The 25,667-nt window shown below is 48.4% G+C and overlaps 1 protein-coding gene across 2 annotated transcripts in view; it reads left to right on the top strand.

Annotated features, from left to right (window-relative positions):
* LOC144165230 (putative ATP-dependent RNA helicase TDRD12) overlaps nucleotides 1–25,667 on the top strand; it is a 146,491-nt gene that overhangs the window by 5,566 nt on the left and 115,258 nt on the right. The window contains exons 2-8 of one of the 2 annotated variants that reach the window (XM_077695349.1): nucleotides 259–378; nucleotides 2,187–2,248; nucleotides 8,937–9,083; nucleotides 11,108–11,353; nucleotides 12,139–12,221; nucleotides 15,748–15,938; nucleotides 23,063–23,156. In XM_077695349.1, the coding sequence (XP_077551475.1) occupies nucleotides 259–378; nucleotides 2,187–2,248; nucleotides 8,937–9,083; nucleotides 11,108–11,353; nucleotides 12,139–12,221; nucleotides 15,748–15,938; nucleotides 23,063–23,156 (943 nt within the window). Of the gene's footprint in view, nucleotides 1–258; nucleotides 379–2,186; nucleotides 2,249–8,936; nucleotides 9,084–11,107; nucleotides 11,354–12,105; nucleotides 12,222–15,747; nucleotides 15,939–23,062; nucleotides 23,157–25,667 lie in introns of both variants that reach the window. The other variant, XM_077695348.1, reaches the window with a different exon arrangement.

Here is a 25,667-nt window from a genome sequence, read left to right as displayed (position 1 = left end):
AAAACACAAACAAAAAGCACATGCTGCATTGGTTTGCTGGTTCAGTCTGGACAGAGCCCACGTTCCCCAGTCATTGTGCAGCCTGTGGCGAAGTTCTGGACAAGTGACAAATGCATTGGTGGCAAGGTATGCTTGTCCGAACTCTCGGGTTTCACCAGCTTTCTCGAGGGAGGTTGTGGGGGCCACCTTTGGAATAAGGCAGTGTAAGTGGGTGCTTGCGTGCAACCTGGGTGAAGGGTCTCTCTCTGTCCCTCCCAGGCTGTGCAAGCTGCCGAGCGAGGAGTTTCTGCAGGTGCCCTTCCAGTGTGTCAGGTTCTCCCTGCATGGGCTGAGGGGTGCGCGGTCGGCGGGCGGCGAGGAGGCTGCGGGGGACAGCGGGTGAGGGGCTCCTGCTACTGGTGCCACCATTGTTGTGGGTGTTTGAGTGGGTGGCAGATGGGGCCACCAAGCTGTCTTTGCACTGGTGCTGGCACGTTTCACAAGCCATTCACGGGACGTGGATGACCCATTTATCAATCTGCACAGTGTCTATGCAGTGCTTGTCCAAGAGAACTGTTGCGCTTCTGTGCCACCTCTCACTGTGGCCTTCATGGGGGACAACAGCTCCGTGGTCTTCACCTTGCTGATTGCATGGCACTGCACGCTGACGTTTGCTCGTGTTGAGGGAGGTCACACCACCTCGTGTTCGGCGCATGACGGCCGTACTTGCCGATGGGCCATACAAACCAGCACAGCACGGCAAACCTTAAGACATATGCCAGCCTATTAGTTTGGCCGCTCCTCACAGGTTCTCTGAGATCAATAGCAGTGGCACTTAAACCCTGTCAGTGCCATTCCAAAGGTAGCTTGGAGAACCACGCATGCGCACCTCATACCAAGCCCGAGCATACTTGCATTATTTCCTCTTTGCCTATTTCCCTGCCACTCTTGATACCACTCGTGTAGAGGAATATAATTGTGGGAGTGTCACACCATGGGTTCAGAGGTCACATAAACATGTTGAACTTGTCAAGTAAGTTTTAGGCAACCGGCTGAGGGTGTTTTTCTTCATCCGCCTCGGCAGCACAGCCGTGCTGGCTGTGGCAAGTCGGGTGCTACCGAAGCAGCGAAGGGAGCCTCTGCCCACGTGTTGGCTGCCGGCTGCCACCTTGTGGGGTGTGTGTTTGGAGTAGTATCATACTAATAAGTTTTCAAACACCGTGACTATTTTTTGAATTAGTTAAGTGTGAATCTGTTTGAATTCCATACCACTATCTTGATTGGACAAGGTAGTCGTGAATAAAGCGTTTACACGTCCTGGTTCATTATGGTTCATTTTTAAAAATTTCCACCAAACACACTTAAAAAAACTACGCAATAGGAAACGAGGACCAGCCATAAAAAAAAAAAAAAAACTCAGTGGTAAAAAGGGCTAACAACTGTTGCTAGTTTTTCTTATGCAGGTGTCACTACTCGGGCAAGTCAGTTCAGTCTCCAAACATTGCAACTTAATCCGCTTTGTGGAGGTGCTTTTCCACCTTTAAAATGATGCATACCAGGGATGGGTTCCCCATGCGGTGTATAGGCCGTGCATCTTTTTTACACTCTGGGTCTTTATTCATAAATGTAAGCTCAATCGAATCAGGCTGTGTTCTGTTCTCATAACTGGGATGGAATCAAGCACCAGGTAGAATTGCATGAGTAACCACGTCAGGAAGGGAAACCTTTTTGAGGCATATGTCTTATCTTTTATTATCACAGCCGCAGTTCTTCTTGTGTGGCTCCATTTCCTCTCTATCACTAGCCAGGCTAGATAGTGGTGTGACCTTTTTCTTTTGTCCTTGACAGAGGCCAGTTGTGCAGAAAGTTTTGCCTCTGCTTTTAGTCTGGAATTGGATGTCAAGGATTCTCCTTTTGGGGGGGGGGGGGGGGGGGGGGGGGGGCTTTTCAACCAGCTTCACAGCATGTTGAAAAATGTGTGCACAATAAAATTGCGAGCCTTGAAAGTTCTAGGCCCCCCAAAATTAAAAAAAATAACCCCACCGCACATGTATCCCTCCGAGCACGAGCGGGTTGCGAGTTAAAATATAACGTTGAGTTTATAATGCATATAATGTCGGACAGTTTCTGAACTCGCTGAATGTATGACAGCACTCTTCACAGGGTTGATGCAGTGACGCGTTTTCCTCCGTTATGCCTTTCCACAGTGTGCCAGCAGGCAGTGTGTGGGATGCCGCTGCCAAGGAGTTTGTGGAGGATGCTCTGGCAGGTGAGCTTTGCTTCCAACAGGGCCAGTTTCATGCACCCCAGTGATGTCTTTGGGAACAAATGAGGCACTTTTTTTTTTTTTAATGAGCAAGATCCACCTAATGCGAATTTGAGAAACAAGCGAAAGTTTGTTACCGGGCCTAAATGCAACGCTGGCAAAGCATTTTTTTATAGCATATATTTTATATGATATATTTTACGTGTCAGTTAAGGGACGTTTTGGTGGAAAAGGCATTAAAAATATGCAACAGGGCTTCAAAAACAGAACTATACGCGGACAGCGGGTGCATCCTCTCTGCACTATTAGCAGCTCTTTCCGAATTCTTCCCTAGGATAGTTTTCTTCCGCACGTCTGAAGGCGCTCACCAAGTACGCAAGCTTTTTATTGCTTTGCCGTGAATTTCCAAAACGCTTCACAATGACGATGCTCATACAGTCGAACACGGATATATCGAACTCCAAGGGGATCGCGAAACAGTTCGATATATGAAAAATTCGATATGAAAAATATGGGCTCTGAGACCTCACCTATGGCGGACGATCACTTACCGATCGTCGCATTCAAGAATGACAACTAATTCCGCAATCACTACGCAACAGGACGCTTTATTTCTGTGAAAAAAATCGCTGATCCTGGCCTGTTTCTTCGTCCTGGAAGTGAAATTAAAGACACTGGTCTCGATCTTCTCGAGGCTGCACAACTAGAAAATTCCAGCAGTACGCTGCGCCTTCGCACACCACGCACAACACGCACGCAAAAGAAGAACAGTGCGCACGTACTACAAGAACTTTGAAGGTAACAATTCCAAGGCTCTCTGAACGGACTCCAACAAAGCGCTCGCGATGGTCATCTCCGAGAGAAACAGTGATCTCCGAAAGGTGCGGGACAACTCGCCAAACAGCAGCAATCGCAGCAAAATGCAAAAGAAGGAGGAGGCCGCCAGCTCCTTCGTACCCTCTTCCGTTTCCCGAGACGACATCAGGGGAAGAGAGACCCAGAAAGAGAAAAAAAAACTATTTTTTTCGGCAAGCCGTGGAACGTACGCAGCCGCAAACAAACAAAAAAAAGGACATTTTCCGAGCGTTCGGGCTTGTGTGCGTAGAGATTTAGCATACCGGGCTCCGTCCGCTAACACTACGGCGGCCGGTAGTGGGGCCCGACTGGGCAAGCGCAAATTCGTTCAGGTAGGAAGGATTAGTTCCGCGAGCCAGTCTTCACCATGCCCACGCATTCCTCCACATCCTTCTCAACCTCAATCGGGGGTGCAGCGACCGCCGAAGAGCACCTTCCTGCTCGCGCGGCGTTCGATATACCCAATGTCGGGGAAAAATACGGTTTGATATAAACGTACGAATTCCTATACTTTTACACAGAATTTTCAAGGGGATAGTTTAGGAGTTCGATATAGACAATAATTCGATATACCCGTGTTCGATATATCCGTGTTCGACTGTATCTTTTTCCTTCACCTTAATGAAGTGGTTCGTACTCTCGGAGGGGGTGGGGCAAGGGGCTTGAAAGTGCTGGGTATTTAGTGAGGTAGGGAAATCTTAAATATGGTAGTAAAAAAAAAAGAAAGAAATATAACCAGAGTTATTTCTTCACAGGGACGGGTGGGACAAAATGAAATCTGTTTCACATCTTTCAGTTTCTTTTCATCAGTTCGCTTCTTCGTTGACATGCGAGGACAGATCTTTCGCCGATCTCCTTATTGCGTTCTGAATTCATAATAAGCCAGCTCCGAACAGCATAAAAAAAAAAAACTCCAGAAAACACCCATGAAATAGTCTGAACAGTGAGGCAAAAAGCAAACTCATATTGGGAAATTGGGTTTGCCCCATCTTGATCCGTGAAACAGCAGGATCCGGCTCATTTTCGATACACCCTACGATCTTCGTACATGTTTTCAGGGCGTTATCTCAAATATTTTCTTGCTACCTCTTTTTTTAGGGAAAAGTTGGCTGAGTTTTTCTGGTCGCTGCAGCTTTACCCGACTAAGTTTTCGTTTCTGGATCTGGCTCAATACCTCTTTTTTTAGGGAAAAGTTGCTGAGTTTTTCTGGTCACTGCAGCTTTACCCGACTAAGTTTTCGTTTCTGGATCTGGCTCAATGTGAAAGAAAAAAACAAAGACCGCCTCAGTGTCCTTTGTACCATGCATGCCCAAGCAGTGACTCTGGACAGCAACAGAGCAGCGTAGATAACCAAGCCTCATCTCTGGCACACGCCATGGCCTTGTGCAGGAAATAGAAATGTGTTGGTCGTGTTTGTCACAATTTCTGCTGGCCGCTCGGAGATGGCCATTCTTAGTGTCATTACTGGAGTGGGAAAACATTCCAAGCTTCTGAGTACCGAAGCAAAAATGCGATATTTGATTTGGCTGCTAATCAAATAGAAATTGAAAGCTGTGAATGTTGTCAAAATATTTCGAAGTTTGAAAATGCAAGTCGGCAGTTTCAGTAAACTCTGATGCATAAAAGTATATATGCCTTCTTGAAAATGAGAAATGCCCCTTTGAATGAATCGTATCCAAAGTATAGTCTTTGCTATTAGTTGGAGCAAGTTCTCCTTAAATTAAGCATTTTAAGTGCTTATGTAAAGGAGCCATGGTGATGACAGAATGTGAGTTTCATTCATTTAAAAGGCTGCTTTGTTGCTCGCGACAGAAATGTCACCAATTTTATCGCACACTTCAACCAATTGTTTGGTATTAAGCAAAACAGTTGGAGCAGTGGCGACTCCTGGGCCACTTTCTGGCAGCATCTCTCTGACATCACAGAATCTTTTTTGTGCGATTGGCAGCTTTCAACCTAAGCTGTCACCCAGAAACCTGAGTGGGTGATTGTTGTTGGGCCGCCATCTTTGTTTGATTGTATAGCGTGGATGCTACCATGCAGTTTGCACTGTGATGGCGGAGTTTCTTTACTATTGAATTGAATTGAATTTGTTCCAGCATAAAGAAAAAATACGCAATAAAAGCACCAGGAGGAGGTCCCAAAGTCAGCGACTGCCGAGGGGACCTCGTATGTCTAATAGTTGGCGTAACAGTGCGATAGAGGGTTCAGTGGTTGAGACTAGTACCAAACGGGTGAACACAACATCAGTATGAAAACAGGCAAACTGGTACATTATAAATGAGTACTGAAGTGCAAATATTTAAAGCATTTCAACACTTTTTGCAATTTTGTGGACCTCTTCCGTGGCTGAAATGGAGCTGAGTGAGTTACGAAGGGGTGATCTTCTATTAAACTATTTTGACATCCACCACTGCAAACAGGCACAGACTGTCTTCGCTAGTGGCGAGGGGCTTCTTCCCCACCGTGTGCCAGTGACAAGCGGCCGAACGGCAAGAAAGAGGTTCTTTTGGGGAGTTGATCTCTTCTTGACAGGGCCAGCACCGCTCGTGTGCTTCTCTTTTCGCATCCTGATGACACTGTCCTGTTCAAGCTGCCTAGCTGCTTGCTAACAACGCCTCTCCGGTTTTCTACTCAACAGATGCACAACGTGTATCTCTTTTTGTTACCTGTAGCATTCCTTTTTTTAAACCAGAATGAGGGTAAACTTGCTTGCTTTGTGGTCCGGCAAGGAATGGTTAACGGAAAGGCATTGACAGTGCTCACTGGCAGAGCACGTTTGCCAACAGTGCATGTTTGTAAGCACCCACCTGCACCAATTTTGGTCTCGGCACTTTTTAAACGTTTATGTTAGGCATGAGATGCCCTTCGCAGAACCTGTGTTTAAGATTTTCGTGGAATGTGGTGCGCAGCTGTTTCGTGCATTGTTACTGCAGGGAAAGGAATCCATGAGCAAAAAGGTAGCACCTCAGACAACTTAATAATGAAGCCAATTTTTTGACGCCTTGCATTTCGAACGCACCAAGTTTTTTCTCCTAGAGCTGACATAAAAGTTCACAGACCGGCCGTTTATAAAAAATATTGTGTTATTTCTATGCTTGTCATGTTTAGCTGTACCCAAATCACACCAATCGCTCTTGCTGTTGGGGTCACCACATGAGACGAAAGTCATTTCATACACCCATCATTGAGCTTGCCCATGAGTAAAACTAAATACAGCAGGATGCCTTTGTTTTAGGGGTGTGCAAATACTGAATAGTAACTTTCAAATCGAATATCGAATCGAATTTGAAAAAAAAAAAGGCGAATATTGAATCGAATATCGAATATCAATTCTTTTTACAGGCCTCGATTTTTTAGGTTTCTGTGTGAAAACAGAGGTCGCTTCGCATGTTTGGAAGTTATCTGACAAAGAACGCTCTTTTCAACTTTCGTTCGCAGCAGTCCAGTTGCCGAACTACGGAGGCGGTTTTTCAGGAATATGAAATGGGCGCAAAATGCATTTGGAAAAAAAAAGACTTGCACTGGAGTAGCTGTACTGCAATCACAGGCAACGATTTTACAGCGCCTCGTAACTCATCAGAAGCGAGCACTTTGCAGGCATGAGCAATATGATGTGAAAACACGGCCCATCCACAATCGTGGACAACGATGAGGCACTTATTTGGAAGCGCATGGGGGGCAGGAGCGTAAACAATACATTGTGGAAGGAACGCTCGCACTACAGTCATTACAGCCGCCGTGCATAAACCTGTGCTATCCACTATGGTCTAAAAAAACAAAAAAACACCCAGTAAACATACTCAAACTGCATTAAGAACAGCCAGAACCGTCATTCATTTTAAATTAACAGAGGCGCTGTCAAAACAATCATAGCGGTGGCGATTGTTTTACCGGAAGATGCCCTGAAATGTAAACATCCAGTCGCAGGATTCAAAATGGGCGCCAGAGTCGACGTCGATGGTAGCGATGGCACGAAGAAAAGCAAATTGCTCCGCGCAGTGGCATAAAATTTACGGCCTCCGCAAGGCGCACTCGTCGAAAGCACAATTTGGATGAAACTTGCCAATCAGACGGTGTAGCAGCAGTGCGTTAACGAGTGCCAGCATTTCACTTTTGCAGAGCTGGCCACGTTCGGAAAATCCACTCGACTATTTGAAAAATCGAATAGTACCTAGATGTTCGATTTGCGAATTGAATTCGTGATTCGTATTTGAATGTTCGAGTATTTGCTCACCCCTACTTTGTTTAATGCCATGCAAAGATTTTGCAAACTGTTTTCCAGTAGCCATTTATTTTTCCAAGAGGTAATCCCAGAAACGTGTTTGAGAAATTGTGAATTGCAGTTGTCTCATTGTAAGTACAAAGCATTCTCACAGTATGGAAGAAAACACCAAACTGAGAAAAACGTGACTGAAAGTCATTTGCTCCACTGCCCTATTTGAAAGAAGGTTTTAGGGAACAAACACCGAGAAAGGTATGCGAGGGCCAATCTTTGTTTAAAGGAGAAACTCAGCTTGCCTTTATTACTGCTTGAAGTGCTGCACTAAGTCATTGGTGTGCACAAGCTTGTGAATGAAAAATCCTGAGGCTCTCACGAGGAATTTCTCCATGGCACAGAAGCGTTCTGACTCCGTTCTCTGCTCTTGCTCTAGAGAGTCTTCCTGGGCTTCCTTAGAGGATGTATTTTCTGTTGCGAGACTTCACTGCAAAACTAGCCGTAATGTGTGAAAGCCAACTTTACTTACAGACCAAGTCACCGTAGAGGGGGCTCCTCCAAAGTAGGCTTCACAGCTTGACTCAAACGTATTACTGGGCAAGCAATATTTCAGCGGCAATATAAGCAGTCGTCTGAGAATATGAAGGCTGCAGTGCATTGTGTCGAATACCGTAATTACCTGATTCTAACGCGCACTTTTTTTCCGGAACAATAGGTCGAAAAATCACATGCGCGTTAGAATCGGATACGAAACCGAAACTGCCGAAACAGCGGAAATTTTGTCCCACCCATCGCCATCGCTATATCAAGATGGCGCCAAAGATTTTAGCAACGATTTTTCGGACGCAGGAAGCATAGGCGCCTAAGCTTTTCTATCGGCGTTCACACAAATCGTCAAATCGTTCCACTTGCGCGCTTGATAACAGCAATGGCAGAAGCGGCTCTCACGCATTCGAAACGAGCGGTCAGCTGAAGCGTGCGCCTCTGGAGAAGCTCGCGGGATGGGCGTGCGAGGCGTGGGCCACAGTCCCATCGACCATGGTTGAACGTCCGTTCAGAAGTCGTGAACGTGCTTGACGGCACCGAGGACAAGATGTTGTGGTCAGCGGAGAGCGACGAGGAGTGAGATGAGTGAGATTGCTTCGGGAAATAAATCGCCCGTTTCTCTCGCATTCGTTTTTCTTGCTCACAAAGTTCCGTGCGCGTTACAATCGGAGGTGCAAGTTTTTTAGTTTTTTTTTTTTCCAGGAAAATCGGGTGCGCGTTAGAATCGGGGGCGAGTTAGAATCGGGTAATCACGGTACCTCCATAAAATTGCACTCACCTTTTTAAAGCCTGCTTCATTACTACTCACAAATGCATTGCTGGAAGACAACCTGAGCAGCCTCATGTCAAAATGTGAAGGCCTCAGAGCTGTTCAATCAATATATCTACAATCACAGAACCTCGTATGGGGTATACAAGGTTGAGTCATGTTATGGGCACACACTTTTATTCTGGGGAAGGATGCTTGACTTCGTGGTGTTCCTCACTTTGCTATGTAGACCGGGCACTGTTTACCAGATCTGGCCAAGGGCAGGAAGCGACTGCAGTGTGGGGTCCCCCTGGTGAATGCAGGTTGCTCCAGCGTGGTGCAGGTCCGAGCCACGGGGGTGGCGGACTCTGGTGAGCTCTGTGGGCAGCTGTACATCGAGCGCGACGGCCGGCCGGTGTCGTTGGCCGAAGAGCTGGTGAAGCGCGGCTACGCCACCTGGGACCTGGGGGGTGAGGGGCACGCCGCTTCTTCTTCATTACTGGGTGCAATCATGGACTGCTGTGTTTTTCTCACACGGTCAATGTGCTTTTTTTCATCCCCAGATGTGGTCAGTCTCTTTCGACTGCCATTTCAATATTGTGCCGTCTTGCACACCAGCTTGTGACGTATCACTGTGCCAAAAAATGAAGCTTCACAGATTTCACTACCTACAAATTCTTAGTTCCAGAAGACGAGATGTGCCAAGGGGAAAATTCGTTACAGTGCAAGTTATGCCGAGCTACACTGAACCGCAGGCGTGGATTTTGTGTACACTAGGTTATCTATCCTTGACCTGCCTGTACAAGGTGTGCTATTTCTGTTCAGAGTGCGAACACCTGGGCCCGCTTGCTCGAAGCCAATTAAGACAGTCTTATTTGCAGTCGAATCTTATTGGCAGTCTTATTCGGGGTCATATGTTCCCTAGGCTATAAGGCGCTTTCTGGAAACTTATAAGACAGCGAATGAGACTCTAAATAAGAACGCAATAAGACTGTGAATAAGCCTGCTCCGAGCAGTCTTATTCACAGTCTTATGCTGACGTGGTCGGTCATTTCATCATAAAGATCGACCTCCATACAGTGAAAAACGACTGCAGTAGCCGTACAAGTGGCGAACGATACTGAGCGGCGGCCGTTCGACTGTCTGCTTGGAACAAATAAATGCCTGTTCCGAGGAGATCGACGCTGTTGGAAACTCCGTCGGCAGAGAGAGTGGAAAGGGACAGAAATCGCCGGCGCTGGAAGCCGCAAGGCCTACCTACTTTGATGTGGCACCGATGGCTGCAGCCAACCACTGTTTTCAAATTTTGCTATGCGTTCCAGGCGGCGTGAGCCGCTGGAGTGCTCGTTGCATCGGAGTCTACGACGACGAACCCGAAGCCAATTCGCAACTTTCTAATTTACTGTGAGATGAAACGCACGACTCGTCAACTTCGCTGCTTTTTGCATCAGCCCAGTGGGTTTCTCGGTCCCACACTTCGAGCAGACGATCTTTGATTATGACTTCGTTTACGCGACCGGGCGACTGAGGCCCGGCCGCGTGAGTGGCCTACCAAGGATGGCGGATCATTGGGCCTCTTCGATTTTCCACTTCTGGCTCCCCGCGGGCTGCCCGCGGGTAGTCCGAGGATTCCCCGAAGCCATAGGGATACACGGGAAAATCGAATGTTGGACTGCTTCTCGGGTAGTCCGCGGTGAGCCCGAGACTGTAAATCGAAGAGGCCCATTGTAACGTATTTGTGACAAGGCCAAAATCCGCCGTCTGGTGGTCAGCATTTCTTGAATTTATCCAATCATGGTTGAAAATAAATGCTTGCCCAACACCGGCAACAAGCAGTTTTGCGGCGTATTCCCCGCTTTTCCCTAGGGGCCTCTCGTGCTCATCTAGGTACCCGCTGTCCCTATAGTCTTCAATAAGACCGCTCTGTAGACTGGCCCGAGTGCTTTCGAGCAAGCGCACTAGTCCGAATCTTATTCGCGGTCTTATTGAAGTCCGTGAATAAGACTGCCAATAAGAACGTGTGTTCGTGCAAGCGGGCCCTGGTGTGGAAGGTAGTCATGGGACAGGGCACTGTGCCTCAACGGGAAAGCGGGGTCGACATGGCGACATGCCCAATGTAATCGCAGGTTGGCACTTTGGGGCCACCACTTTTTGTCTGGATTTTTAACCGAATGTAGGCATTATTATATTTATTATGTGAGGGTGAAAAATGAAAACAATTTCATGTCCGATGCGTAACTATTGATTGGGCTCATGAATGCTGTGATTTTTTAAGTCATTGAGGCACAGACACAGTAATGTCTCTTTTTTGCGCCAAATTTTAGGCACAGTTAAACATTGATACAATAAACTCGTAAAAAAACATCATTATATATATTTTTTTGTAATGTTGAAATCCTCGTAGTTCTAAATGAAGGTGAGAAATGTCTGTTGGCATGCATTGCTACAATGGTAGTGGAATTCCGTTAGTGCCCTCATTTCTTTGCCACCCCAGCACTGCCTGCAAACGGATCAGACAGCGGTGGCAGGAGGTCGGAGGAGGAAGTCCCAGGCGTGCTGGTCGAGTCTGGCGCCCCCAGTCCCGAGGGCAGGCCTGAGGCACTGTCGAGGGGTGGCGGCCTCCGCGATGCAGTGACCCTGGCAACTGGGGGGTCGACGCCCAGCGCTGCGAGTTCCGGGGGGGATGTGTGGCAGCCAGCTCCTCCCTGCGGGCACGTGCAGCCTGTTGGAGGATTGGAAGGTAGGTCGACGGCGCCGCCTGTTGGGCCGGAGGGCAGCAGCAGCAGCCAGATGCTGGCAGTGGTGAGCAAGGCCAGGAGGCTGCGGGAGCTGGTGTGGAACAGGAAGCTGTCCCTGAGGGACGCCGGGCCCAGTGCGGGACCTGCCAGGTTTCCCGAATTTTCATGGTTTTGTACGATTGTACGACCGAAACAAAAATCTCCCGAAAACGCACCCGTCTTCGGCCTAATATTTTTCCCAGTCTGGCCACAGTGCGCCGGAGGTATACCTGACAATCCCAGTTAGTGAGAAACTATGTGCAATCCAAACCGACACCAATTGGCATCGTTATCAGTGAAGTGCTTAAAAAGCGTAGTCGGCCATGTGCAGACGGTGAACCTGTTCGTCCCATTGTTAGTTTACTGTTTATAGAAGCGCAGCGCCTCCGCCGCTTTCATTTACGCACGAGCACGGCCGTTCTGGACGGCCGTTCTGAAGATTTGGCTGGTCTGCAGTGGTGTAGCTTGTTACTTTAAACAAAACAACAGAACAGTTCAGTTCCTGCTGTTTTGTATTTTACTTGCATGCAGTACTATTTCCAGGACTTTTGGAAAAGGGTGGCGTTAGCAACGTCGAACGTTCAAGTGGTGTAGCTTGTCGGAAGTTTGGACGAAGAAGCAGTTCATTTCTTGCTATTGTTGTAAGTAAATAAAAAAATGTGTGTCGTAAAGTTACCCATTCTGTTGCTGCTACCACCCCCTCCCCCCCGGTCAGATCTCCCTAATGCCATCCCGGCAAACCTGGCAGGTACGAGTCTGGATGCGCTGAGTGGCCTGGGCGGATCTGCAGGGCAGCGGATCATGCAGTTCCTCGAGCCGAAGAACAAAGAGGTAGGCGGGTGTTTGACAACCTTGGTGTGTCGGAAAGGAGGATGTGCGCGGGTGCAGTTTGAGGTTGCCGAGGGGGGGTGAGTGCGAAGAGTACGAGGGTCTTTTTCGAGGGACGATGTTGGGCCTCCTCGATTATCAGCCCCGGATCGTCCGCGGACTGCCCGAGATGCGATCCGGCGCTCCATTTTCCCATGTATTCCTATGGGGCTTTCGGTCCGAACTTAGTCCTCAGACTGCTTGTGGATTGTCTGGGACTTGTAAATCGAGGATGCCCATTGAAGGAGAGGCCAGCCGACAATGGAAGGCACACTTCAGGCCTCATTTGCTCAAAGTTTCGCCAAACGTTAAGAACGACGATAGGAACGTTGCTTGAATGCGTTCAAGCAACAGCGTCAATGCAGTATTGAGCGTCCTCTGCAAGTTGATACAAATGAAAAAGCCATACCCTTGTGATAAAAGGAACTCTTTGATACACTGAGTGTTTTATAGCGGCCAAATATGAAAGTACCTTTGGTTGTACAGAGCAAAGGGTACCGCATTTACTCGCGCAATCAACCCTCCCCCCACTTTTCTTCTTTAGAATTTACTTTTTTGTCACATTGAATAAAAAAATGCAGCGGGAATATGTTTTTATCTCGTCATGGTTGCTGATGCTGTAGACCATGGTTTTTCAAAGTGGGTTCCGTGGAACCTAGGGGTTCCGCAGGCCCCTCCTCAGGGTTCCGCGAGCCACTGATAAATTTTCCCTGGTTCCGCAGTCGCAAAGTATTATATGGTGAACTTAAGGTGCGATCGATCTAAGGAACCTCCATTACTCACGCCCGAGTGTCAGTAAGCACATCTCGGCGCATAACAGAAATGCGCGAGCTGCACAATAAATCTCGCCAGCAGCTTGTAGCCAGCCAGACTCCGAAAACGGGCCACGTGGTTAAACTATTGCACTTGATTCTCGGCCTTATATTACCCCCATGCGCATTTCTCCTGTTTGGAGATAGGTGCCGCTAGCGTACGCATTTGCGTAAAGTCGACGGGGGAAAAAAACGATACCCTTGCTTGCTTTTGAATTTATTGCACGTTAATGTAGCATGAACGGAATGAAAAATGGCGGGAGGGGAAGGGGGGGGGGGGGGGGGTTCCTTGGCACTTAACGGAACTTAGCAGGGTTCCCTGGGACCAACATGCTTGAGAACCGCTGCTGTAGACAATCGCATTAACTTGATATCATGCTGCAGTACTGGCAAAAATGCTAAAAACACATTCCAAAAAAAAGAAATCTCAACCGTAACCGAAGACATGAGCAAGATTGCCGTGGCTCACAATTTAAAAATTGTGCACTTGCGGAATGCCACGTGCTGAGCGCAAAACAAACCTTCTTGCGCCATAGAAACGTTGCGATGTGCGAACAAATTGCAGCAAGTACTCCGCACTCTTTCTCCGCTCTTTGCTGTTCCGGCTGGTCTTGGCGGCGTGCGAACAAAACACTAAACGTACTCCGCACTCCTCTGCTCTTGCTGTTCCGCGACATCGCCATTATGCTCCGTGGTTTTGTTGTTCAACTGTGTTGCTGCCTTTTTTGCGCTCCTGATGTGCTCCGTACGATGGTCCAGTAGATGGGTTTTAAACTGATGGTGGTGGAGCATGCGTCGATGCACATGAAACCGCGCGGCTGGGCGGCCGGCACTTCAGTGTTGACCCAGTGCATGTATGCTACGGGTGAAAACGAGAAGTTTTTGGGCGGTGAACAGGGATCGCCGTGTGTTTCGGGGGCCCGAAGAGGGGAAGTTTCCCGGTGTCGGAAAAGATATTTTGGAATGCCTTGACGGCACGGAAGAGGGTGCGCTGTGGGCCCACAACAAATGTGAAGCCGCAAGCGACTTCAGTGAGGAGGACAGCATCATATGACTAGCGTGTTGGGGATTAAAAAGAACTTTGATTACATAGTTACCTACGTGTTTTTACGAAAATGGTAAGGCTCTAACAGTGCTTCTCATAGCAACTTGAAATTTCAACTTTTAAAAATCTCTTGCAATTTTTTCCCGCATAATGGACCCTGCCCCCAAATTCATGCCGAATTTTCTAGAAAAAAAGTGCGTTCATTACGCGAGTAAATACGGTATATGGGGCAGTGGGCAGGCGTTTGTGTGAAAGGACAAGGGAGTGCAACTTGGCTGCGAAATACAGTGCCGGTGGGCACACAACCACACACCCCGGTTTATCTCGCAAAGTGCTGCAAAAAGCCTCTTCAACGTGAAATTGTGGAGGTGAACTTGTATCGTTCAGGCAGGTGGCAGATATGCACCAGCGCACTGTTGTCAGATGAATGGCGAAAAGGAAGTAGCCTTGCTATGTTTTTGGCGCAGAGTGGTGTGACGTCGCATGGCTTTGGGTGGCCATGTTTATGAGCCGTGGCGTTTTTTTTTTTCAGGAAGGAATACTTAAAAGTTGGGCACCATGCTGCTGTGCTTGTGCCTTTTTTTTGTCCTCGTTTCCTTGTTAACCACCAGTATTGGTAAGTGCAACAAACGGTAAACAAAATTGCTTGGAAGCAATTTTGTTTACCGTTTGTTTGCTTGGTCGTACACATTAAGAGTGCCTTTCCCGTGATAGGGCAGCCCTCCTCACCATGGATGAATGTGACAGTGCAGAGTTGAGGCCATTGCAGGCATCTGCTGTCTTGATGAAAAAAGTGCTTCATCTGCTGTCTTGATGAAAAAAGTGCTTCAGAAACACAGATGAAGAAGGAAAGGGGCAGACGACACAGCACTAGTCAACTCTACTAGTTTATTGGGAAAGCACACAAATATATAGTGTCCAAAATATCACAAAGTGTTTATGGAGGACTGTATATATTAGAAAACTATTAAAGGAGCCATGAAGAGAAAATACAACTCCGTTTAATTTGAAAGAACTAGGATTCAGTATCTCACTCAGCTCCATTACAGCCACAAAAGATGTTTTTTTAACGAAAAAAAAGCAAGAATTATTTAAAAACTTTCAAATTTTGCGCCACAGTGCTGTGTTATGAGCAAGAATGACGTCATACGGGCCAACAATAAAACATAATTTTCAGTGCGTTAACTGCACGTTAGCATTGAAGTGATGCGGTCAAATGGAACTAGAGGCCCCATTACAGACGTCCAGTCATGTGTCGGTGCTACAGGTCAGTTAGGCGGCCGCCGATCACACAAACAAGGTTCCGTGACGTCATAGAAAAGTTGCGGGAAATTGGCTAGGGGGTCGCGACTGCTTCAAACGTTTTCTTTAATATCTCCGTTATTTGTTCGAAGATTGCGATGATATTGGTATCACTGTTATCGGGACTAAGTAGTCTTTCTAATAAACCGAACTTGTATTTTGTCTTCATGGCTCCTTTAAAAACTGCGTATGTGTGTTTTTCTAATAAACTAGAAGTTGCAAGTTATTCAGCGCTGCGTTGTCTGCCTCTTTCTTTTTTTTTGTGTTTTTGAGTGCTTTTTTCATCTAGGTGACTCGATACCAAGTGGCACAACTTTTCGTTCTGTTGCAGGCATCCAACCTCAAGCCGGCCTTGGACTACGACGACTTCTTGGCGCTGTATCTGCTGGGTGAGGAGGAAGCAGACTCGGACTCGGATGACGCGGACGGGGGCGTGGCCCCCCAGTCCGGCTCCTCTGGTGGAGGAGGAGGAGGAGGGGACGAGGGCCTCGCAGACGACATCCGCGACTTCCAGGATAACCGGTGGGTGACCTGCGTCTTCTCAAGTGGACTTTTTTCCCAGCGGCGATCTGGGCATGCATGAGCCACTGGTCTGCTGTTCTGTCGAGGGGCACCATGGGAAATACAGTCGAACCAGGATATGTCGAACTTCAAGGGGTTGTATCGATAATTCGAAATATGAAATATGGCTGTCTAGAGATTATCTGATAACTCCGCATATCACTGAAAGCTTTCTGGGGTTGTGACTAGGGATGGGCGAATATTCGGTATTGTCGAATATTCGATCGAATAGCTCTCTATTCGTTATTCGCTTCGATCCGAATGCAGGTATTCGATATTTTCGAATTATTCGATGCTCCCGAATAGTCAGCTAAAAGCCAAGCTTTCCGATCAAGCTTTCCGAGAGTTACCCCAGGCTTGGCTCAAGACCCACCAACGCGGACATTTCTATTATCAGTGCCGGCACTGCCGAGTTGCTGCCTTGCCTAGAGGTTCGACGAAGCTCTCGGCCGCCAGTACACTTTAGGTAAAAAAAAAGGCGGCACTGAAACGACACCGCTCCGAACATAGCGGCACCAAGCCAGCAGACTTGTACAGGCCGCCATTTTGAATAGGCATGCCGCCATTTTGAATAGGCTCGCTCAGTGCGGCAGTACGGCGCACTAAGCGAGCCTATTCAAAATGGCGGCCAGCCACTTGTGCTTTCTTGGCTACGGCCGAGGATACTAGTGGCTACAATACTTCTTTTTTTAGCGGAGCTTCTAGGCGGCGCTTAAACTTGTGAATGAGCAGCCGGCGGAAACTGCTGCACCTAGAGCATGTGGCGCAACAGGCATTTCTTCATGAAAACTTGTGAATACAGCAAAGGAAAGCTGTGTGTAAGATTTTGCAATAAATGTTCAACTGTTAACAGTTTTACAAATGCTCTGCCTACGTGAGTTCTAATTATTAGAAAAAATTGTGTACATTAGTCAGGTCACAAGTTGCTCATTTGTCTTTGTGATTTGCAATGTGCACTATTCGAACCATTCGATTCGAAATTATTCGACCAAATCACTGTTCGCTTCGAATTCGCTTCGAACCTCAAAATCTATATTCGCCCATCCCTAGTTGTGACCAGCGGTAGCTTACCAATTTGTTTTTCAAAGCATGGAAAAATTGGAACCACCGCACGATGACCACCGCGCTTTTTTAAAACAAAAAAACCTGTGAGATTTGCTTGCTGCTTCTTCTGCGTCATAATGTTCACCAGATTGTCTTCAAGCTTACTAATGCCGTATGAATGAGAAAATCTTGTGTTGTCCACTGTGCCACAACAGTGGCGATTCTGAGCACTGATGCGAGCTCAGTAGCAGTAGTCTGTTGGGAACGTTGTCAGGTCTGCTGGTAGGGACCTCTCCTTTGGCACCGGTGATGTCCGCCACAGCCTGCACAATGTCATGAGCGCTTACGAGCTCGTGTGCCGTTGTAGCATTCGAAGTGGCACATAAGAATGTTGACAGCTCTTTAAATTCACTCTCGAGGCACTCAGTGCCGTCGTCTTCAGTGTCTGAATACCTCTCGTCTGGAGCCGCACAACGAAGGCTCTTTGCACACTACGTGCTCCAGAATGGCCGCGCCATGGCCGGGCTGCCTTTGCCTTCACATTAGGTTTGATGCACAGTATCATGCTCAAAAATGCTGCGAGAAATTTTGAATACCTCTGCAAGCGACATATTCTTACCGGCCTGCACCTGTCAAAAGATGTCCGGCTTCGTCGCTGCGACCAAATTTTTCCGTTTTTCTGCTACAATGACTACGAAACGCGTTCCGCAAGCAAGACAAACGCGCCACGCCGTGTTGATCCCCCTGCGCATGCCACCACCGGTAACTACTCAAGTGCACAGGAAAAATTCCAGAAACTGAGAGCTTCCGGCCGGTTTCTCTTCCTCCTTTATTGCTTTTCCCACTCAATCACTGCCGGTGTTCTCCTGCCATGCGGCTGCCCCCCATGGTAGCGTGCGAGCAGGTGTCGGAGGCCACCGAAGCAATGCGACATGGCCTCCTCCTCGCCGAGCACGGCAGTGCCTGTGAGACGTCATCAGCGTTATCGTGTCGACCCCATTGCAGGGGTGCTGGCGCTTGCAGGGGTACTGGCGGCATGGCGTTCAATATATCGAATGTGCCGTGATCGGGAGTTAGATTCATGCATACAACAGCGCTATACTTTTGCATGGGATTTTTAAGGGGATGTCCAGACTGTTCAGTAGAGACAGTAAGTCGATATATCCAGGTTCGATATATCTGGGCTCAACTGTATAAGCAGCCTTTCCACCTTTCTGCTTGCAAAGCAGCTACTACTTCCCAGTGGTGTTGCACTTCTTTATCTCTGCATTTTCAATGGACCGCAGTAAGTTCACTCCCGCACGCACACAAAAAGTTCGCAAAGGAAAGGGGCAAAGCTTACAAAGGAAAGGAAGTCTGCCCGCGCTGCGAGCACATGGTTACTAGTGAGGGAGTCGCAAAGAAGGGGAAAAAGTTGCGAAAATGGCACTTTGCCCACTCCAGATGTTAGTCATGGCAGCGTGCACCTGCTTCTGTGTTTTTCGTGTGCAAGGAACGGGCGATGGGTGGGCAGTTGAGGGATCGAGTGATCGGGGTGTTTTGCGTGCAAGTTTTTTTTAGCCCTACATCGCCCAACGTGTCGTATTTGATACGCCAAAATTGAAACTGCACCCTGGACTGAAAACCGACACTGAAAGCTCAGGAATCGGTTGGTGGCGCTCTCAAAACATCAAAGAGGGTATTTGCTTCTTGAAGCTTCGCATTCCTGCCACCAGAGGTGTGTGCTACCCGAGTTTCGAAGATGGCAGCTTCCAGCAGCCCGCATGATGCAATTCCGCCTGGATCTTTTTACTCTGCCAAAAGTAAATATGGAATATCATTCCTGAATTTTTGTACAGATGTTGTTCCTCGAATGTTTTTTGATCCCAACGCGTAATTTTCAGTGATGGGTAGCGCATCTGGGCTGCGTGACAGCGTGGTAATTTTCGCCGTATCATAATTGATACAGTGGGCTTTACTTGGACGGCGCTTGCTCTAGGGCGCAGGGCAAGGGGGCGTCGAGGCATTGCAATTTCTTGGGCGGATGCATTTCGCTGTTTGCTCTAGAGCACCAGACACGCTGTATCGTGTCTGGTTGCTTTGCGACTACTACGGGCTCTAAACGGTGACCTTGATGTTTCTCCCAAGACATACAGTCAAAGCCCACTGTATCAAATATGATACAATTTGTAATTCTTACATGGATTATGTATTTTTGCACTAATGATGTGTCAACATGTTTGTTTGTATCCAAAGTGCCAATACAGTCGAACCTCGATATAACGAAGCAGTACTTTCCAGAAACAACTTCGTTTTATCGCGAACTTCGTTGCATCGAGATTTTTGCCTTTCACTGACACAAATGATGTCCTCATGAAGATATTGATTTTAAAAATTATTTTAGACGAAACCCTGACAAACCGACCAGCGAGTGTTGTATAGTGAAGTTATTTGGAAATCTTGACTGATGGTTCGAGGTAAAAGATGCCGCGAAACGTGCACCATGCTAGAGCGACTACCCCGGGGCGGGCGCATTCTGATTCACCAAATACGAAAACGAAACTCGGTGAAACTCAGCGGCAGTCCTTTAATGCGTCGAGCAACACTGGGACCGGTCACGTGCTATTGCGGGCTGATGGGAATGGGACGCGGGGGTGCCCACAAAATGGCGGAACTCAGTTTGTCAGTGCTGAAGCTTTGTCCGGTACCGATTTACCGCCCGAGTGTGCGCGCTCGGGACAGGCCGTCGCGCACAAATTGGGACAGGCCGTCGACTACCTGATTACCGCTGGGTCGCTTAGTGCACTGCTCTAGCTCTGTAGTACGAGTGCAGTGCTTATTATTATTGCGTGATGTCTGACACTTCACTAAAAGTTACGCCTGAAGCAGTGCCGACGCTTACACTGCCAAGTGCTGTCGCGGTGTAAGAGAAGCCTTGGAGTTGTTAATTCTCGAAATAAAAAAAAGCTGTGTTCCAGGAGCAACCTGGTCGAAATATCTGGTAAGTTTCTGCGAGCTCTTGTTGAAAGGCTGATCGTTACTGGTGCAATCGTTAAAAGCTCAACTTATCAACTGTACTTCAAGGAACTGTGCTGAACTACAAATTTTCCCCCATTGTTTATTAAAAGGTAACGAAGTCTCACTGCAGCTTTTGGAATCTCGTGAAACACTCGTCGGTAGTGAAGCAATGCCAAACACGGCACCTGCAAAACCAAATAGGATTGGAAGCAGTGGGGAGGCCAGTCGTGCATCGTGTGTCCGCACTTGCATGGGACCGGTCGCAATGAGTTTGGGCGTGAATTATTTCGAGCGTTATTTACAAATAGGGATCTGCCGAAATTTGATTTCTGTGCTCGCAGAAACTTCGTTGCATCGAAACTGTGCCTTAAAACTACTTCGTTCAATCGAGGGTAAAAACACATGCACCTTAATAGCAACAAGAAACTGAAACGTAAAAAGTTTGTTGCATCGCGAACTTCGTTATATCGAGGTTCGTTATATCGAGGTTAGACTGTAAATGAAATATCTGATTTTTTTTCAAACTGGTTCTGTGGGCGGGCTTTCCGGGGTTTTAATTAAAACAACGTCTTTCCTGCCCTGACTGCTTAGTTCGCCTTGGAGGCCACTAGGAGCAGGGTGTCTAGCGACCGGGAAAAGTCGGGGAATTTTTAGCCACCGGGAAAAGTCAGGAAATTGTCAGGGAATTTTTGAATCAAGTAGTACCAGTCAGGGAAAACCACTTTGGGGCCTGTCCACACAGTTTTAGAATAGGGGAAACCAGTCGAACGCAACGCGAACGCAAACCGAACGTAACACGTTCGCGCGCGACGAAAGCGTGAACCGCATGAAACGTTTTCTGGTTTTTCTGCAAGGGAAAACGCGGCGCGTACGCCCGAGGCGCGCTGACGCCGCCGCGGAAACCTCCCGCACGGTGCGTGCCGAGCGGCAGGCGGTGGCAACATGGCGGCAGCACCGGCCGCGGAGTAGTGCTAGAGTGAACTAATTTTAGTTCACTCTAGTAGTGCGGTAGCTCCAACGGCCGCTTCGGACCACTTTAAAATGCTACTCAAGGCACAAACGCACTCGCTTGTGCAGGAAAGGAGCCACCGCAGCCACGAAATCGTCGACGCGGCCGTGAAAATACCGCGCACGAATCACGTGCAGAAACTCGCCGTGCGGTCCACGGACCTGGCTTAGGTTGCTGGGTGTATTTGCGGCAGAGGGACGTCTAGGTGGTGCCCAAATCGCATGCAAAATGGGGCCTTTTCTCCAGCGAATTTTAAAAGGCAGCGTTTTTGGGGGGCTAATTTTGAAAGAACTTCCTTATGGCATCAGGAGCCAGAATTACATAATCAAAAAGAAACATGGTTTAGCGCGAACCCAGTGAACCGCATGGGGTGTTTTCTGCTCGCGAAAACGCGCCGCGCACATCACAAGCGCGCTGACGCTGCCGTGGAACTACCCGCACGCTGCGCGTGGTGCTGCCGGCGGCGGCAACATGGCGGCGGCTTCGACCGCGAAGTGGTGACGGGAGCTCGAGCGACCGCTTCTAAGCGCTCTCTAAAATGCCGCACAAGGCACGCACGAAGTTGCTCGTGAGGTAAAGGAGCTTATAATGTGGGCGAAAACGGTACAATAAAACGTCATTCGCGCCGCTACTGAAAGGGCCCATGCAATACCTGCCGGGGAGGTAAGCCTTAACAAACATGTCTGCCGGAGCCAGCAGGCTGCCTCGAGAGCTTCGAAACTGCCGCCATGAGGCGCGCGGCTCCCCATTGGCGCAAGTCGTCAGGGTCCTCCCACTGCCGCGCGCGACGCGCGTCATTTTCTGAGTGAGGCAGAAGCTTCCGCGTGCGCGAATCGTCGACGCGGGCGTCAAAAAATCGCACGCGCAACGCGCACGCGCAACGCACCATGCCGTTCACGTTGCATGTCAAGCCAAGACAATCAAGAAAAAAAGCAAAAGGTGCTTGCTGAAGCGCAACTTGAAGTTTCTATCCCGCAAGATGAAATAAACTCTGAAGCCGTAACTGAAGGCAAGCAAACCTCAATGAGCAAACTGAAATTAATCAAAGTGCATTTTGAGAATTAGGGCACTTGCAACAAATGTGTTTTTCCATATGATCGAATGTCTTTTCTCTACGCTTTTTATATGCTTCACGGACCGTTTCCACAAAATGGCGCGTGTTGTATTGGTCAGGGAATTTCAACTAAAATGGTCATGGAAAACCTGGAAAAGTCAGGGAAATTGAATTACGAAATTTGCTAGACACCCTGAGGAGGGCCGGTGTTGGAAAAAGGTCCATTGTCTCAGTTCAAGTGTGTCGAGGAACTGAGGGAAAGCGATCACTTTGTGTGCTCATTCAGTCTGAGTGCCGTGTGACCAGTTGTTGAGATGGTTGCAGTGATTTTTCATTCAGTGCATCGTACCAGCACCAGCATATTGTTTCCAAAATTTCTCCGACTATCTAAATGCCAAATAGTCGGTCTCGTGAATTGTCAGATGTCTTTGAATGTCAACATCGCGCATAGCATTTGTAAAAGGCTCAAGGCAAAAACCAAATCGATTTTTAAGTCCGTTGCTTTTCTGATTTGCACAATTCACAAGTGGAGTTAAAAGGCTTCTTGAAGGGCCTATACAATATGAAATGCAATGTCTAAACAAGCTTTCGATTTCAGCGAAAACTTCCAGCTGTGCTTACAATTGCAAAGTCTATTTCCAGTTGCGGGCAATTTGGAAATACAATTTCTGATTGTTTGGGGCAACTGAAAGGAAGAATAGCATTGGTAGGAAATGGTTTTCTATCAATACAACTTAAATATGACAAAATCGAATTGGACAAGTAAAAAAAAAAAGTGAAGCCAGCTGTTTTTTTTTAGTGGTTTTCAAAATAAAAATGTATTGCAACATCCTTTACCCTGCTGTTTGTTACTATCAAGTGTGTGCTGGTTGCCAATTCTGTTTCATCAGTTGCGGTTTTGGGGCAATGGGCAGAGTGGTTCTTCCTTTTGGCATCGTCCTGTTGGTGATCCCCTTGTTTGGAAACTGTGATGTCTTGCAGTGGCAGCAACTGCATGAGCTTCGCAGAGGTTCCGCCAGACTGGGAACAGCCTTGCGTGCAATTCCAGGAGGCCGTGTCCTTCGGCACTGACTACGTGAGTTTTGTTTTACGATGCTTTGCTGGAAGCTGTTGTGGTTTAAAGGGGCCATGGAGACAAAATTCAAGTTTAGTGTAATAAAAATACTACTGTGTCCCAATAACAGTGACCCCAATTTATTCGCAAATTTGGAACAAATAACAGAGACCAAAAGCCTCGCTCCCCCCTAGTTTGGGCAACTTAAAATTGCCACCCCTTTGCGAGGCAGTGCCCCCTCCTCAACTCTAGCCGTTTTGTTAGCCGTAGCCGTTATGCCTGGTGGGTGTGATTGTCAAGCAAGTCACCGGTTGTTCATCGTGCTTCAACGGGGTCAGTTTGCCACCAAATGTGTTGCTCTACATGGTTGCAAGGTAGGTTTAGGTGGCCCAGTGGCACTGCCAAGCTGGATGAAAAGTGCTCAAGACCGTGGGGCAGTTCAGCATTGATCACAAGCACATCCTCGAGTGCAATAGCAAGTGTGAAGCCTGGTTGTCACAAAATTTGCGTTGAAACGGTACTTTGTTACATTCAGGGTTAAAAGTACATGGTGTGGAGAGAGTTGGAGGTGGAACAAGTTACATACAGTCATATCCTACCCCCGCAGGGGGCACCTTGTGTACTCAAGGTGTTTTGGTGAGTAGCGCCACCACGGTCCCGAGCTCCGCAGGGGTGCCTACTGCCGTAGGCACTTGGTGACTTGCAACACCACGGACCCGAGCACATGTGGGTTGGACCCACCCACGCCCCGGCTGTGCGTGGCTGAGCCGTGTCCGGGGAAAAGGGAATCCTGGTGGCTGAGCCAAAGCCGGGGTTGTTTTGGACCTTCACGGCCCCCCGGTAGAGGCAACACGCCACTTTGGCCCCTGCTTCTCGCAGACGGTGCTCCCGGTCTGACCCACCCGGGGGGAACCAGCCAGTCGCCTTTTCCTGCCTCCCTCTCAGCTCTTTCACCTTCCTGTCTTCTTTTCTACCCCTATCCTGTCATCTCTTCTTTTCTTCATTTCCAGACATTTCCAGGTGGCGAGGGTTAACCCTGGGTAAGGAATGAACCTTGAGCACTTAAACAGGGTTATAGCAGCTATGTATGGCTAACGCGCATCTAGCGCGTTCCCAGTTTGGGCTCGGTGGTGGGCGGCCAGCATAGCTGCTGAATTGATTTCACTTGTTATGGCAACAAGATTTTCTGCATCCCATGATCGTCCTCCAAAACGGGGACGCAACGAAGCAGTCCAGCAGTTTTTCACTCCTAAAAAATCAGAAAATTTCCTAAAGTTCCACGTCATGCACTGTGAAAAAGAAGGCTTGTCAATGAGACGTCTGTCACCATTCTTGGTAGCCAAAGTTCTAACGAATGAGCTAGGCGGCGGTTATAAAGTAAGCAAGTTGGGAAGCGGTGACCTTCTCCTAGAAGTACAAGATGCAGCTCAGTGTGCCAAGTTGACGAAAATAACCACTGTTGGCGACAATCCTGTGAGCATCAGTCCCCACCGATCCATGAACACTACCAGAGGTGTTATCTCTGATGAAGACTTTCTGAACTTGTCTGAGCAAGAACTCCTGGAAGGGTTCGAGGGCCAGAATGTTGTGAATGTTCAACGAATCAAAATACGTAGAGATGGGAAGGAAATTTCGACCAAGCATGTAATCCTCACATTCTCGACCAGTGTACTGCCCGAGTCTGTCGAGGCAGGCTACGTTAAAATCCCTGTGCGTTTGTATATTCCAAACCCCCGACGCTGCTATAAATGCCAAAGATTTGGCCATGGTTCATTGAGCTGCCGAGGCAAGGCAGCATGTCCAAAGTGTAGCCTCCCCGACCACTCGTCTGACACCTGTGAAGCTCCACTCCACTGTGTCATGGGAGAGCACGCCGCGTACTCGCGCTTGTGCCCGCAATGGAAGAAAGAAAAAGAAATAATTGCTCTGAAGTATAAGGAAAACATTACCTTTAGGGAAGCACGACAGAGACTGTTCCTGACACACACTAGCTTTGCCGATGTAGCGCGACGGGGGGCGGCGCTACACTCGGTTCGAGTTCCCCTTGGAACCCTCCCAGCGAGGCCCCAAGGGACACCCCAAGCCCCCTCAGTGCGGGTGGCTAAGGCCACTGCACATGCCACAAAAGAAGCGTCAAGGGCTGCCCCAGCACCCCTTGATGCCAACGCTAGGCCCCTTGCTGGCACTGCAGTGCCGGTCCCTCTCTCGGCAGGCTGCCGCAACCAGCCAGCCTAGCCCTGCTGTCGAGGCTTCGCAAGAAGCCATGGACACAACGCCAAGCTCTCCGTTGCACAGTATGCCGATAGGGCGTGGCAAGCACGACCAACTATACTTCGGACCTGCCCAGCGAGCGCAGCGCCAGCACCGCCGTCGCAGGGAAAAATTTTACCACTGCAAGTGGTGTGGCGCTACTTATGCCCTGTCGTTCGTCGCCGCCTGTGCTCCTCGGCCGCGGCCGCCGCACGCGCGGGCGCAGCCATGCAGAACGCGCAATTGCAGACGCGGCGTGGAACGTAAGTTGCGTCTGCTGTA

This window comes from Haemaphysalis longicornis, unplaced genomic scaffold, assembly GCF_048455015.1.
Source record: "Haemaphysalis longicornis isolate Haplotype H1 unplaced genomic scaffold, Haemaphysalis longicornis Haplotype H1 scaffold_14, whole genome shotgun sequence".
Taxonomy (NCBI): Eukaryota; Metazoa; Arthropoda; class Arachnida; order Ixodida; family Ixodidae; genus Haemaphysalis; species Haemaphysalis longicornis.
Note: the sequence above shows the minus strand (reverse complement) of the source record. Positions and strands in the feature narration are given on the sequence as shown.